We start from the raw sequence: 13,423 nt of genomic DNA, 5'->3' as shown, positions 1-13,423 counted from the left end.
TGGGTTAGTTCGCTGGGGGTCCCTGGGGCCAGGATCAGGATGCAGGAGCAGTCAGGGGATGATGGGATATGTCGCTGGGGGTCCATGGGGCCAGGATCAGGATGCAGGAGCAGTCAGGGGATGATGGATTGGAGGGAGGCTGAAGGAGGGGAGTAGATCAGGGTCTAGGAGAAGGCAGGGGATGATGGGATTGGTGGCAGGCTGAAGGAGGGGAGCAGATTGGGGTCTAGGAGGATGCAGGAGACGCAGAGGATGATGGGATTGGCTGGTTGGCAGAGAAGAGGAGATGGCATGAAGAAGGAGGAGGGGAATGACGGAGCAGGATGCAGGGGCCAAGGGGGTGGCATCGGAGTGCTTTTCCACACCAGACCAATCCGCAGTGCAATCCAAGGGAGCCTGGAAGCGAATTCTCTGAAATCACTTTTTTCCCGTTTTTACCAAAATGAGAGGTAACTTCAGAAACACTGCTTGAAGCAATTCGCAAGGGGCTCCCATAGAAATCAATGGCGTCTGATAAAACAGTCACTTTATGACATGAAACCGCATCATTGGAAGTGCAATCACTTCGGAAGTGAGCTGAAACTGAGCCACAAAACCACCAAAAAGCTCCGTGTGATATACTCCCAGGCCATGAGATGCAGGAACCCTTATGACAAAATCCAGCAGATATCTTACCTTGTCTTTCTGGGAAGCGGCCAGCTGAGCTGGTACCTTGTCTGCCACCTGCAGAAGGCCCGCCAAAGCCAAGAAAAAACTCCATTAAGCCATTGCTTGTAGCAGAACGAAATCAGTGTATGCTCGAGATGGCCAAAGTTACTCACAGGGGAAAACAGGCAAGCTGGGAGAAGCTGCAGCAGTTTGCTTTTGCCCAAGCCAACTGGGAAGGGCAATTCCATCCCTACCCAGGGCCATGCCGAACAGCACTGTTTTAGCTGCCCATCAGAAATTTAAAAGAGACAGAGTCCAGATAATTTCCTTGAGTAGATCATTCCCAAGTCAAGGTGCTGCCCCAGAGAAAGCCCTGCTACGTGTACTCGCCAACCTAACGTCGTGAATTTTGGGACACACAACAGAAGATCTCAAACTTCTGGCAGGCTCATGTGAGAGGAAGCCATCTTTCAGATCTGCCGGCCCTAAACGTTTCACAAATCCCTCAGGTCTCGCAGTACAAGAAGAGACAACATACCTTGATCAGCCTGCGGGGCAGATGGATTTTGAGCAGAGGCTGGAGAATATGGCCTGGCTGCAGCTGCTTGACCACCACCGGCACGCTTGGGGCCTAAAACAGGAAAAGGAGGGAGAAAAATCAGGAGGAAAAGTCTCTTTTTTTCAAGACAAAACAGCCAACGCATCCCAGCTCGAGGGGCGCATGAAATCCATGGGCACTTCAGAGCTGCAACAACAGATTCAACAAGCATTGCACCTCCCAGAGGTTTTGATTAAGACTGGAAGTCTGGGACTAGGCAGATTTACTCTTTAAGAACCACAGAAGGAGGGGAGAAAAATCTCCGGGGGGGGGGGGGAGAAAGCACACACAAACAAGTGGGTCTGCTACATTTAGGAGGATCAGGAATAAAAATCCAGGGGCATGTAGTACTGCCAACACAGCTGCCTATCCTTCCCCTTGCCAACATCCAAACAGTAGGAGGTGGCACAGCTGGACTCCAGAATCATAGATGGTGCAGAATCAAAAGAAGGAGTCTCTATTGTACTTTAGGCTCCCAGATGTAACTACTTCATTTCTTTCTTATTGCATATTAGTATGCCCTACATGACACACAGTAGCTGGCATAGATGATCACATTTTTTGGAAAAGAAGGGAGCTTGATCCTTCTCTCTCTGTCTCATACACTCTTCCCTCCTTGCTCACCTCCAGGGCTTTGGTGGACTTCACTCTCAGCAACATAATCCCGGCTTTCAGTGCCCTCACCAGCATATTCGCTGCCACTCAATGCCATCCTGGCCTCTGAAGGCTTGCGGCTAACTTGTGGATAATTTCCCCGGCTGGAAGCAGCCGCTGTTGGCTCAGTGCCTGGATGTACATCGAAAGACAAAAAGAAAAACTCAACAGAGGAAACGTTACTTCCCCAACATCGCAGCAAATGCAAATGCCGCAACAGCTGTGTGCCACCTGCAAACCTTTGAAAGCTACACAGCTGGGCAAAGGGGCTCTTGGCCATCTGAATCTCATTTCTGAGCTGTAGTGACACCAGAGAGAGCATTCAGAAATGTGCAAAAGGATACAGGGGAAGATGCTAATCACAGAAGGCAGCAGGACACATCTTTCGAATAGTAAAAGATCAATTCAAGTGACTACAAATAGTCCAAAAGGTCCAAAATTCCCCAGAATGACTGGAGTAATGAATTAAATGGACACAAAACTTTTCATGTTATCTTTGAAAAAGGAATGCTTTCTTTTTGGCATTAAGAAAACACATCCTGGAATCATTCTTGAATGCTTTCAAGAACTAAGGATGGCACATAAATTTTCAGGAATTATTATGAAGATCCAGGAAAAGGACAGCAAGATATAAGACCGCTCCACCTAACATAATTCCAGTACAGTGTGGGACTTCAACTGCAGTGGCTGCATCCTGGGAACAGTGGTTTCAGGAGGTGCTATTGCCCTTTGGGAGAGAATTCCAAATGCCCCTCCCCATACTACAAATCCCAAGATTCCACAGGATGTCATCGTGGCAGTTAAAGGGGAAGCACGGTGCCACAGACATCTCAAGACAGCATTTTCTAGGCAGCTCCGCTACTCCATCCTAACCAAGGCTGAGAGGCAATGTCCCACCCGCCTGAGATTCCCCTGCCCCAAAATGGTTTCTAAAACCAAGCTGGAGACAGACCTAACAGCTGCCTCTTCTGCGATGGTGTCCAAGATCCCGCTGGCACCAGGTTGGTGAGCCAAAGCATCCAACAGCTGGGAGCAAACGGGCAGGAACTAATGAAGCGTCTTGGTCCCTCCTGTCGCCTGTGGAAACTTCACACTCACAGACATCACGCCAGTCCACGTCTTAGCTCCAGGCAGGGAAAGCTAGGCAGCGTTCCACCATTAGAAAGCTCTCGACCTTAGGACATTCCCACACGAGTCTCGCTCTCTCCGCAATCGCAGTAATCAATAAAAATGGAAACGCCAGTTTCAAGGCAGCAGCTGTCGCACCTCTCCCTGGTCACACAACTGGGGCTGCTTCTGCCATCCAGCCTTCTCCCACGCTTCCCCTAAAATCCACCTCTCTGCCCAATGCCCTACTCTGTGTTTTTCATTTTTGATTTTTAATGCTGTTCCAGAGTTATGCTAATGGGATTCAAGCAGAAAAGAAAAGCATAATAGGAAAAAACAATCCAGAACCAGGATGTTTGAGAATAGCAAGGGGGGAATGTGGAGAGGAGGAGAGATGAACACCACAGGGCTGCTAATATTGAAACTGCCGTGGCAGCAACTTTTCACACCGGAGGACTAATGGGACTGCAGTGCAACTGGGAGCCTATTGACAGGTTCCCCACGCCAGTGAATAGGGACGCCGTAACCACACTTTGGAGACACAGCCGCTATGGGGCGGAGGTGACGTTGTGCAATAAGTATCACCAAAGCTGCCATTTTCCAACTTTAATTGTGGTTTAAAAGCCACATGTAGTGGGCTGCAGCCAGACCACATAAATAATCCAGTTTGACACCACTGTAACTGAAACTTTTATCAGCCCAGAAAACCTCCCCCCAGCCCCAGAAACAGGTACTTGGACACAAAAATGTAGTTTCCTATGCAGAACAATTCCTCCACTATATTGTGGGATGTTTGAATACAGGGAAAATGTCGCAGAGCGATAGTTGTTTTCTCTGTTTTAGCAGCTGGGAAAGTGGAGGCTCACAATCAGGCAGGGGACAGTTTTGAGTCCCAACTTCCACAGGTCAGTAGAGATTCTGGTGGAGCTCACAGTCCACATTTTGCCAAAACCGCACACTGAAATAGCAATTCAAGGCAAGTAGCAGGGAGGCTCATCTTCTTTCTATAGTCACTAGGTGTTGAGAGAACCCTTTCCATTACGCAAGTTTCCATTTGTGGTCTCAATTGCATTTCCCCCTGCCTGCTGCTCATTGTGGCAAAATACAGTCGGCCCTTCTTATACACGGATTTTTTATACATGGATTCAAGCATCCACAGTTTGAAAATGTTCCAAAAAGTATAAATTTACTTTGATTTTCCATTTTTTATAAGGGACAGCATTTTGCTATATCATTATATTTAATGGGACTTGAGCATACACGGATTTTGTTATCCACAGGGGATCTTGCAACCAAACCCCAGCGTATAACAAGGGTCCACTGTAATTCCCATTTTACAGGTTGAGCAATGAGACACCAAGAAAGTGATTTCCTCCTTCAAGCTCAAATCTTCTCCTAGGCTCCAGGCCTCCGTTCCTCACTCCCCTGTTCAACATCTCTCAAATATTGCAGTCATAATCATTTCAATAACAACAAATGGGGCCCTTGCAACCAAATGTTGCAGCATGAGGTACTTCTCTTCAGTCAGTGCTTGACAAAGCTATGCCCATCCCCACAGAAGTCCCTTTCCAGAATCTTCTGAAACATTTTCTCCATGGAGCAAACATGTCAAGAGCTTGCGGTATTTATTGCTGTACTTCTTGGCCTTTTTAAAAATTTCTAAATGACATCTTTGTTGACCTAGACTAATTTTTTTGGCAATTCCTGGCATCCGCTGCAACATTTTATTCCCATTAGCAAGTGGGTTTCTTTTTCATTCCGAGACACGTCAGAACAATATGTGCCCTTCTCTTCTCTCTCTCTTTTTATAAGAGTTCACAGTGTTATAATGTATCAGTGAAAAGGCACTTTTGCATTATATATTTAAAACTATAGCTCTAAAAAAAATTAAAATTCAGAGAGGAGAAAATTTGCCCTGAAGGCCATAGGACTATTGCTGTAAACCATGTCCATTTAAAAAATAATAACCTTTGTTAGAGCTCTGCCAAAAAAAAGCCTAAGATTTTCCATTCCCCGAATCAGAGCAAAAGGATGAGCATCCTCAGCTTAGTACTTCTGTTGCTGCAAACTGAGCACAGAGCTCTGCTTTGGTGTCCGAACAAACTACACTTCCCAGAATTCCACAGCATGGGGCCATGAATGTTAAAGTGGTACCCAACTGGATTATTTCTGCAGTACGTATGCAGCCCTATCACCCAAAGGCAATTTTATTCACCCCAGGGGAACAGGAAAGTGGTTGTTCAACATGCCAACGTTGGAATGGAAAGGAGGAATTCTCCACCAAAGGGAATGAAAGTATGGCTTGCCAACTACTAGTGAAAATCTGGGATGCATGTGCATCTTGTCAGCATATACCTGGATCATCTGCCTCTGTAACAAGCAGGCTAATGGCTGTTCTGACAGCATCAATCACCCTATCAACGCCTGACATTCCTGTGGGCACTTGGCAGTTTCGTGTGATTTAGAGAAGGCTCGCAATGTTAATAATGGGACTATCACTCAAAGTTTTGGTTTCACTGAAATCCTTTCCAGACACCCAGAACTTGCTGCCAAATCCTACCCAACAAATTAGGCTGGCCCCCTCTCTCTCCCTGCCTGAGACACAGAAGACTTCTTGCCTATTGGAGAAGACAATACAATTGGCCATCCATATCTACCTATTTTTTATCCAGGGGTTCAAGCATCCATGGCTCAAAAATATATATTCTCTCTCTCTCTCTCTCTCTCTATATATATATATATATATATATATATATGGCAAAAACAAACTTTGATTTTGCCACTTTATATAAGGGACACCATTTTACTATGCCATTGTATTTGATGGGAGTTAAGCATCTATGGATGTTGGTATCCACGGGGGTGCTGGAACCAAACCCCAGCAGATAGCAAGAGCCCCACTATACCAAGCTAGATAAGCACCTGCTCTGATCAGAGTTCAGAAAACGTGGCTTTGGGGGACGATGTCAACACACAGCTGGTTATAGTCCCCAAAAATCCTTTTTCTGAGCTGTCTAGAACATTGCTTGCCACATTTTATGAAACAGGTAGGGAGAATGTCTGAGAAAATCCCATCTTGGAGTCCCCAAAGAAGCCATCCTTACCATAGGATTCCTGTTCCGCAGAGGGAGCGGCTTCAGCTTGGCCTTGGGAAGAAACAAGAAGGAACTCGAGTTATGGGATATTGCTCAGACACCAAAGAGCAAGGATGGAGGGGTTGGAGCCATTTTTCACCCACCAGTAAGGGGGAGGGGTCCAAATGTATCAAAATGGCCTCCCATACCTCCTTGAGGGCTTTGGGGGACAAAACAAATTTGAGGTTTGGAGAAAGAAACAAAATTTGGGGAGCCCTCAGAGTCGCATGTGGGCCACGAGCAACACTTTCCCCACTCCTACCATACAGTTATATATACAGATTGCTGAATGTTACAGTTAATGGCATCTAACCAAAAATAAAACCCAGCATATGCTCTTTGCCTACCATGGTTCTGCTGGCGAGAATACGGCTTTGGGTCCTGAGGAGCCGGTGCCAGTTCACTGGGCACCGTTTGTGGTTTGGCCTTGGTGATGGGCATCGGCTGGGGCAGCATTTGCTTTGGCAAACCTTTGAAGAACCATGCTCCAGAACGTTTCCATACCTTAAAAAAAAAAAAAGGATGCTGAGAATGGCACTCTGGCATAAGGTGCGTGTGAAAGGAATCAGAGCTTGGGGAAGGGATTGTTTGGACTCCAACTCCCAGAATCCTTCTCTAGCTGATCAGTGCACACCTGCGTACAATGCACTCCCATGTGCAATTCCACTTCCACAACTTTGAACTGAACACAGAGATTAAAAGGCCCAATCACTTCTACGGGGGAATGTACACATGCATAGGTCTCCAGTGGGGTGCTACCTTATGTCTATAACCAAAATATATGCCAAAAATACCCCATGCCATAGGTCACAACCTACAGAACCATAGACTAGAACCTTAGAATTGGAAGGGAACCCAATGGGTCCCCCTCCACATGGAAGAAATCATGACTGAAGCCCTCCTAAAAGATGCCCATCTGACTTCTATTTAAAGATCTCTAAAGAAGAGTCCATCAACCTCCATGGAAGCCTGTTCCACTGATGGATAGCCCTTATAGTAAAAAAAAAAAAAAATTAGGAAGAGCAAAACACAACCCAAAACCCAATTCATAGGATCCTGATCAGTAAAGATAATAACAGCAAGACAATCCATTGACAACTAACCAACAGAAGAATGAAATGAGCTTTGGGTCAAAAGCATCTTTCCCAGACATATTATGTTGCTCGTTGCAGTCGGTTTCTCCATCTGTATGCTTGTTGTGTAACCTATGACATAGGTTTTTGGGTCATCACCCCCACCCCCCACCCCATTTCTGTTCTTTGACGTGTGCCTTCAAGTCACTTCCAACTTATGGGGACCCTAAGGCGAACCTCTCCTGGGGCTTTCTTGACAAAATTTGTTCAGAGGGGTTTTGCCCTAGCCATCCTCTGATGAGTTTCCATGGCTGGGCCGGGATTCAAACCCTGGACTGCAGAGTCCATGGAGTTTATCGCACTGCGTTCCTTCCACGCGTTCTGAGAACGGAACGGAAGGAGTAGGGATGAGTGCGGAACGAGTGGGGGACGGATTTTACTGCACGCATCCGTCCCTCATTCGTTCCGTTCCCCCCTCTTCCGTTCTTAATCCGTTCCAGAGGGGGAAATTTTTGAGAACTGTTCTGAACAGTTCTCAAAAAGCGTCCCCTCTGGAACGGAAGGGGCAGGGAAGAGAGGGGGAACGGAACGAGTGAGGGACGGGTGTGTGCGGTAAAATCCGTCCCCCACTCATTTCCGTTTCCTGCTGGGCCGGGCCGAGAACCCGGTGCGATAAACTTCCTAGTCCAGTGATGGATAAATATTTATTATGGTCACAGACCAGCTTAATCCTAGTCCACTGCTCAAACCACAACACCATGCTGGCTCTCAGTTTATTTATTACAATCCTATTTGGATATTACTGATAATCCACACACCTCCTTTCCATATCTGTCGACTTCTTTGGATGGATAGCCTATTCAAAGCCATTTGGGTCACTTGCTGTCCTTCAGGTTGTGGTTTCTAGTGCCTGACACCTTTCCCTTCTGTGTTTTGGTGGTGCCAGCCACCCTCCGCTCTCCCACCCCACCATAGAACCCAACCCTGCACATGTTCCCTTGGCATGCCTTGGATTCCCTTGGCATGAACTTCCTCGGGGCCTGCCATGTACCTTTGAGGCACTGAGGAGGGCCAGTGGGAAGAAGAGGAGGATGGATCCAAGCCAGCTGCCTCTCCTTTACACTGTCCCAGCTTCAAGACAAGGGAGGTTCAGAGGAGGCCTGTGATCACCCAGCAGGGACTGAGGAGGAAACAACCGGCTTCAAAGATCAATGGTCTGCCCAGCTGGAAGTCCAAGCTCCCTCCCTTCTTGCCAAGACAAAGCCATCAAACCAGCCTATATAGAAGCCTTTCTCCATCCATTTCTGGGCACGCTGCCTGGCTGACATGAGGAGGCCGTAACTGTAGGCAGACTCTGTGGCTTGAACATCAATCCCTTTTTTCCTCTCCTCCCCAACCATTTCCCCCCCTTTGCTTTCTGGTTTTATTTACATCTAGGGTGGGAATCATGCCAGCCTCCTTCCATTGTTGAGCTGCAGCGTGCCTCACTGTTCTGGAGTTCCCAGATCTCGATCCCTGACCTCAAGGTCTGACCCATCTTCTCCAGTCCTCAAGACGCTACCTTGAAAGGTATGTACGTAAGCATGTGTGCGTGTGTGTGTGTTTGACTCATTTGGTAGACATTTGGTGTGTGTTATTTGAGCAGCTTGAGAGCCAGCGTGGTGTAGTGGTTTGAGGTTTGGATGGGGACACTGGAGACTAGGGTTCAAATCCCTGTTTGGCCATAGAAATCCATTAGTTGATCTTGGGCAAGTCACAGGCTCTCAGCCGCAGAGGAAGGCAATGGCAACCCTCTCTGAATAAATCTTGCCAAGAAAACCCCCTGATAGGATTGCCTTAGGGTTGCCATCTGTTAGAAACAAAGTTCTTGAAGGTGCACAAGAACAACTACAACAAAGCTCTGTGCAGCTGTGTCTGATGCTCAATGCATGGTGGTTAATGACATTACCAGGACTGTCCTGTGTCATCACTCTTGTGACATTCCCTAGGCCCTCCCCCATGACATCACAAGGCTTCATCCCTAGGTCTCAACTTTGGGCACCAAAATCCCACTGGTCCTATTGGTCACTTTGCCAGTCACATAACAGCCACCCTTTGCTAGATACGGACATTACTGCCAATTCTAATTCCTGCAGACGCAGGTCCATATTTAAAGATGCAAGTCCCCAACAGGATTCCAGACATTGTACCTTAGCAACTGGGGGATTCTGGGCACCATAGTCCCCCAAAGTCCCTGCCCCAAGCTCAGGGCTCAAGCCCTATCCATCCATTCTCGGGGAACAAGTCAGAGCAAACGTTCCGACTGACCTCTCTCTGTTCGCTGCAAATCTTGCACAGCCAGATGGAATGAGGACGGTTGTTGGTGGTCTGGATGCCACATTTGGTACAGACGTTCTGCATCGGAGGGAAAAAAAGTGACTCAGAAGAAGTTCACAGTTTTCACAGAAGCCATGCCAATCATGCCCAGCTCAGACTGCAACCAGGGCACTGGAGCAGATGGGTCTGCTTTGGCCAGCCAGGTGTGCCACGTAGCCCTGGTACACCTAGCCGGACTCTTGGGGGAAGCGGCCACCAGCTTAATTAAGAATGTAATCACTGTGACAAACCCATGGCATGGCGTAAGACGGAAAAAGGAAGACCACCTGCCCGTCTGGGCAAGATATTGCTGGCAGAAGCAGGCAGAGATGTGTTTGCTGTGTTTTGAAGTCTTTGGTGGCCTTTTCAGGCCTGGGCAGAGCTTTGTTTCCAACTTTCCTGCTTGGCAAATAGGCTTGTGCAAGTCAGAAAAAGTGGGGACAAGCATAAAGCCAACAAAAATGACTAAAATCCACACACACGTACACACAAAAAAGTTTTGAGGGCATTACTGGTCATTTTTGGGGGGGGGGGGGTGTGAAAAAATGCCCTCCAAACCTTGGGTGGATGCAAGGCATGGGAAACCTTCAGTGGGGCAAATACAGCTTTGGGCCCCACATGTCGCATATGGGTCCACTTTAGTCAACCCAACTGACATGAAGCTTTATCTCCAGCCTTCAAACAATCAAGCAGTGGGTGGAATCCTGTTATTGAGGGAAATCTGCCCCCCCTAAAAAATCCCACAAGAATCCAACCTTTGAAAAGAAGGAAAAATGCTGAGGGGTTGCACTGCCGCACTTGGCGGAATGCTGAATCAAAACAGAAGATTCAAATCAACACGGCACTGGATTAACACGCAATGCCTTCCCGTACACCCAAGAGATTTCTCAAATATCTGCTTACAAGCCATTAGGCAAAGGCCCTCCACAACGTCAAATAAAAGTTTATGGCTTGCAGGTTCAGCTCGTTTTATTTCTACCTATTGATCCCAGCTGGGGGAATAAACGTCAGCGACTGCAACTTGACAGTGTCTTGGTGAATTGCCCCATGTCTGTTTCTGTTCCCACTGAGGACCTTTAAAGCCTGGTTTCCTCCTGTTCTTGTAGGTTCCCCCCCTCCAAACAGCAAAAATAACAATGAGAAATAAGAGGGGGGAAATAGAAAAACTTACTAACCAAAAGTGCCTTGTTCTCTTCATTGCTCTCCTTCACCCAACATGGAGTGGGAACAGAAGCTGACATGGGGCAATTCACAAAAAGGCTATTTCCGAGGCAATTGCTCCCTAATTTCTGGGATAAAATGGGTTGAACTGTAAAGCCAAAGTGGTTCATTTAAAGGCACTGGTGCCCTTGCTAGCGTTTGGAATGCTTTGGCCACACTGGGCGGCTTGTGGCATTAAAAAAATTGCATTGCAAATAAATTGCATTACAAATAATGCAAGTTACTTCAAAATCTGAGGAGAGGAAACCATGTGTGCCAAAGACGAAGCTGGGTACTAGAGCCTGGAAAAGTCCTACAATGCCCAGAAGCTCCCAGCCAAGGCAAAGAGAGCAGGATTATAGACTCCTGTTGTTGGAAGAGACTCCAAGGGCCATTCAATGCAACCCCATTCTGCCATGCAAGAAGATACTGTCAAATACACAAAGAGTTGGGGGGTATGTGGGAGAGAGGGTGCATCTCGCGGCTTCTCACCTTTTTACAGTCCTCACACACCACACATGCCGAGCCCAGCCGGCCCAACTGTTCTCCACAAAAGATGCAGCGATTCACGCCATCCCCCGCCACGTTCCGGCGCATGTCCTCCAGGCGGTTCATGAGGCGCCTAAGGGAGAGGGCGTACAAAGCATGGGGCATCAGAACAGGCCTAGCAGCAGTTCACAGAGTTCTCCTGCCTCCATTAAAGCTTTTATCTCATCCTATCCCCCAGTCTAAATAAAACCGTCGAGAGACAACATCCAGAAGCATGGGACGAGATTTAATCGGTACACTGATGGCATCCAAATGTACCTCGCTGAGCCTTCAATAATAGCATCTGCTAAGAACAGTCAGCATGGCATCGTGGTTTGACTGTTGGCCTACGACTCTGGAGACTAAGGTTCAAGTCTCCACTCGGCCATAAAACCCACTGCATGATCTTTGGCAAGTCATACACTCTCAGCCTCAGGGGAAGGCAAGGGCAAACCTCCTCGGAACAAACCTGGCTGAGAAAACCCCAGGAGAGGGTCACCATAAGTCGGGAAGACTTTAAGGTACATGACAACAAATGACAAAAGGATAGTGCCTGGAGGACTTCATGGGCTGGATGAGGAAAAACAAAGTGAAACTGGAACCAGTGGAGCAAAATGGAGCTGCTTATTGTCAAGGATCCTAACCAGGGTGTGGAGGTGGCTCAACCAGTCCTGGATGGGATTCCACTCCCCCTGAAAGACTGTGTTTGCAACTTGGGGTTGCCCCTAGATCCGTCCCTCCAAATGGCTGCCCAGATAGATGTAACATCCAGGAGCGCTTACTATCAGCTTTGGTTGTTGTGCCAGGGGTGCCCCTTCTTAAAGCTGTAAGATCTAAAGATGGCAGTGCACAGACTGGTAACCTCAAGGCTGGATGCCTGTGATGTGCTGTACTACCTCTGCACTAAGTTGGGAAACTATTTGCAACTAGTTCCTAACCATATCCTCTCACTGCACAGACTCTTTAAGCAGAGCCTGGACCTGAGATTTGGCAACCCTCTTGGTCACTCTCTTGGAGCCTACCTTGCAATTCTGAGGCAGAGGATACATGCTTTGAGCTCCCCTGAGAAAGCATCGGATTGTTATTTTTAAAAAGGTAATTCTCCGCCCAATCCCTCTGTAGGCCATGATCAGCTTGTATCTGGAAGAAGAGGGCCCTCCAGAGCATGTGCAGAGTGAGTGCCTTTCCTCCCTCCCCATTGTCAGCCTGCAAGCAATGGGCAGGAATTCCATGGAGAGGGCTGCGGAAAGCAGGAGCAGCTGGCAGGCTGTCTCTGCAAAGCAGGAAGGGCTGGAGGCTGTTCAGTCAGAAAGATGCGCCGTTCTTTTTTTAAAAATAATTTCAAAAAAAATTCCAAGGATATAAAAATAGTCCATGCAATAAAAAATAATGTATTATTTATTCTCTTCCAAGGGAATCGAAAGAGAGAGAGGGGGAGAGAGGAGCCTACTGGAGAGGTTTTTCAGAACATCTATCCCGCAGGAAATTTCATACTCTCCTGGCGTGGCGTGACCCAAATCTGACAAAACCATTAAAGCGACACATGTTATTAAAAGAGGCATGAGGCGCCCGCCCCTGGCAGCTTGGGATTTAGAACTGGAAAGAAGGCCCAGTGTGCACTTGGGGCCTTTGTTCATTTTTGTCCAGTCTCCTTCCATAGGGAGGGCCACTCCTTGGGAGCCCATCTCAGCCAGCAAGGTGGGCACTTCAAGACGGGCACTGAATGGGTGTCTTAGGTATATTTCGATATAGATGGACTTGCTTATTTTGCTGTACAGATGGGGGGAAAGGGTGCAAAGGAAAACCAGGTGCAACAAGGAATCGAGCAACACCTCTCACATGTGCATGCACACTCAAAACCCTGCTTTGAGAGGTAAAACGAGTGAGAAGGGACCTCCAAGGGTCATCTACTCTAAGCCCATTCTGCCATGCAGGAAAACACAATCCAAGCACTCCTTGTGACAGATGGCCATCCAGCCTCTGCTCTAAAAAAGGAGGAGACACCATCACCCTCTTACCATCAGGAAGTTCTTCCCAATAGTTTGCTGTGGGTCTTCTGAGCTATGTGGCCATGTTCTGGAAGAATTTATTCCTGACGTTTCACCTGAGTCTGTGACTGGCATCTT

The 13,423-nt window shown here is 47.6% G+C and overlaps 1 protein-coding gene across 4 annotated transcripts in view; it reads right to left on the bottom strand.

Annotated features, from left to right (window-relative positions):
• Nucleotides 1-13,423, bottom strand: part of LOC149290087 (rabphilin-3A-like) — a 61,387-nt gene that overhangs the window by 12,229 nt on the left and 35,735 nt on the right. For 3 of the 4 annotated variants that reach the window (XM_089489851.1, XM_089489854.1, XM_089489852.1), the window contains 7 exons: nucleotides 11,262-11,391; nucleotides 9,522-9,608; nucleotides 6,489-6,645; nucleotides 6,112-6,153; nucleotides 1,871-2,032; nucleotides 1,187-1,279; nucleotides 676-723 (listed from right to left, as the gene is read on the bottom strand). In XM_089489851.1, coding sequence (XP_089345977.1) covers nucleotides 676-723; nucleotides 1,187-1,279; nucleotides 1,871-2,032; nucleotides 6,112-6,153; nucleotides 6,489-6,645; nucleotides 9,522-9,608; nucleotides 11,262-11,391 — 719 coding nt within the window. The remainder of the gene's footprint in view (nucleotides 1-675; nucleotides 724-1,186; nucleotides 1,280-1,870; nucleotides 2,033-6,111; nucleotides 6,154-6,488; nucleotides 6,646-9,521; nucleotides 9,609-11,261; nucleotides 11,392-13,423) is intronic. The other variant, XM_089489855.1, reaches the window with a different exon arrangement.

The sequence above is a fragment of the Sceloporus occidentalis genome, unplaced genomic scaffold (assembly GCF_023333645.1).
Source record: "Sceloporus occidentalis isolate IW3139 unplaced genomic scaffold, rSceOcc1.0.p SCAF_41, whole genome shotgun sequence".
Lineage (NCBI taxonomy): Eukaryota > Metazoa > Chordata > Lepidosauria > Squamata > Phrynosomatidae > Sceloporus > Sceloporus occidentalis.
The sequence above is the reverse complement of the archived record's forward strand: the minus strand, read 5'-3'. Positions and strand labels throughout refer to the sequence as shown.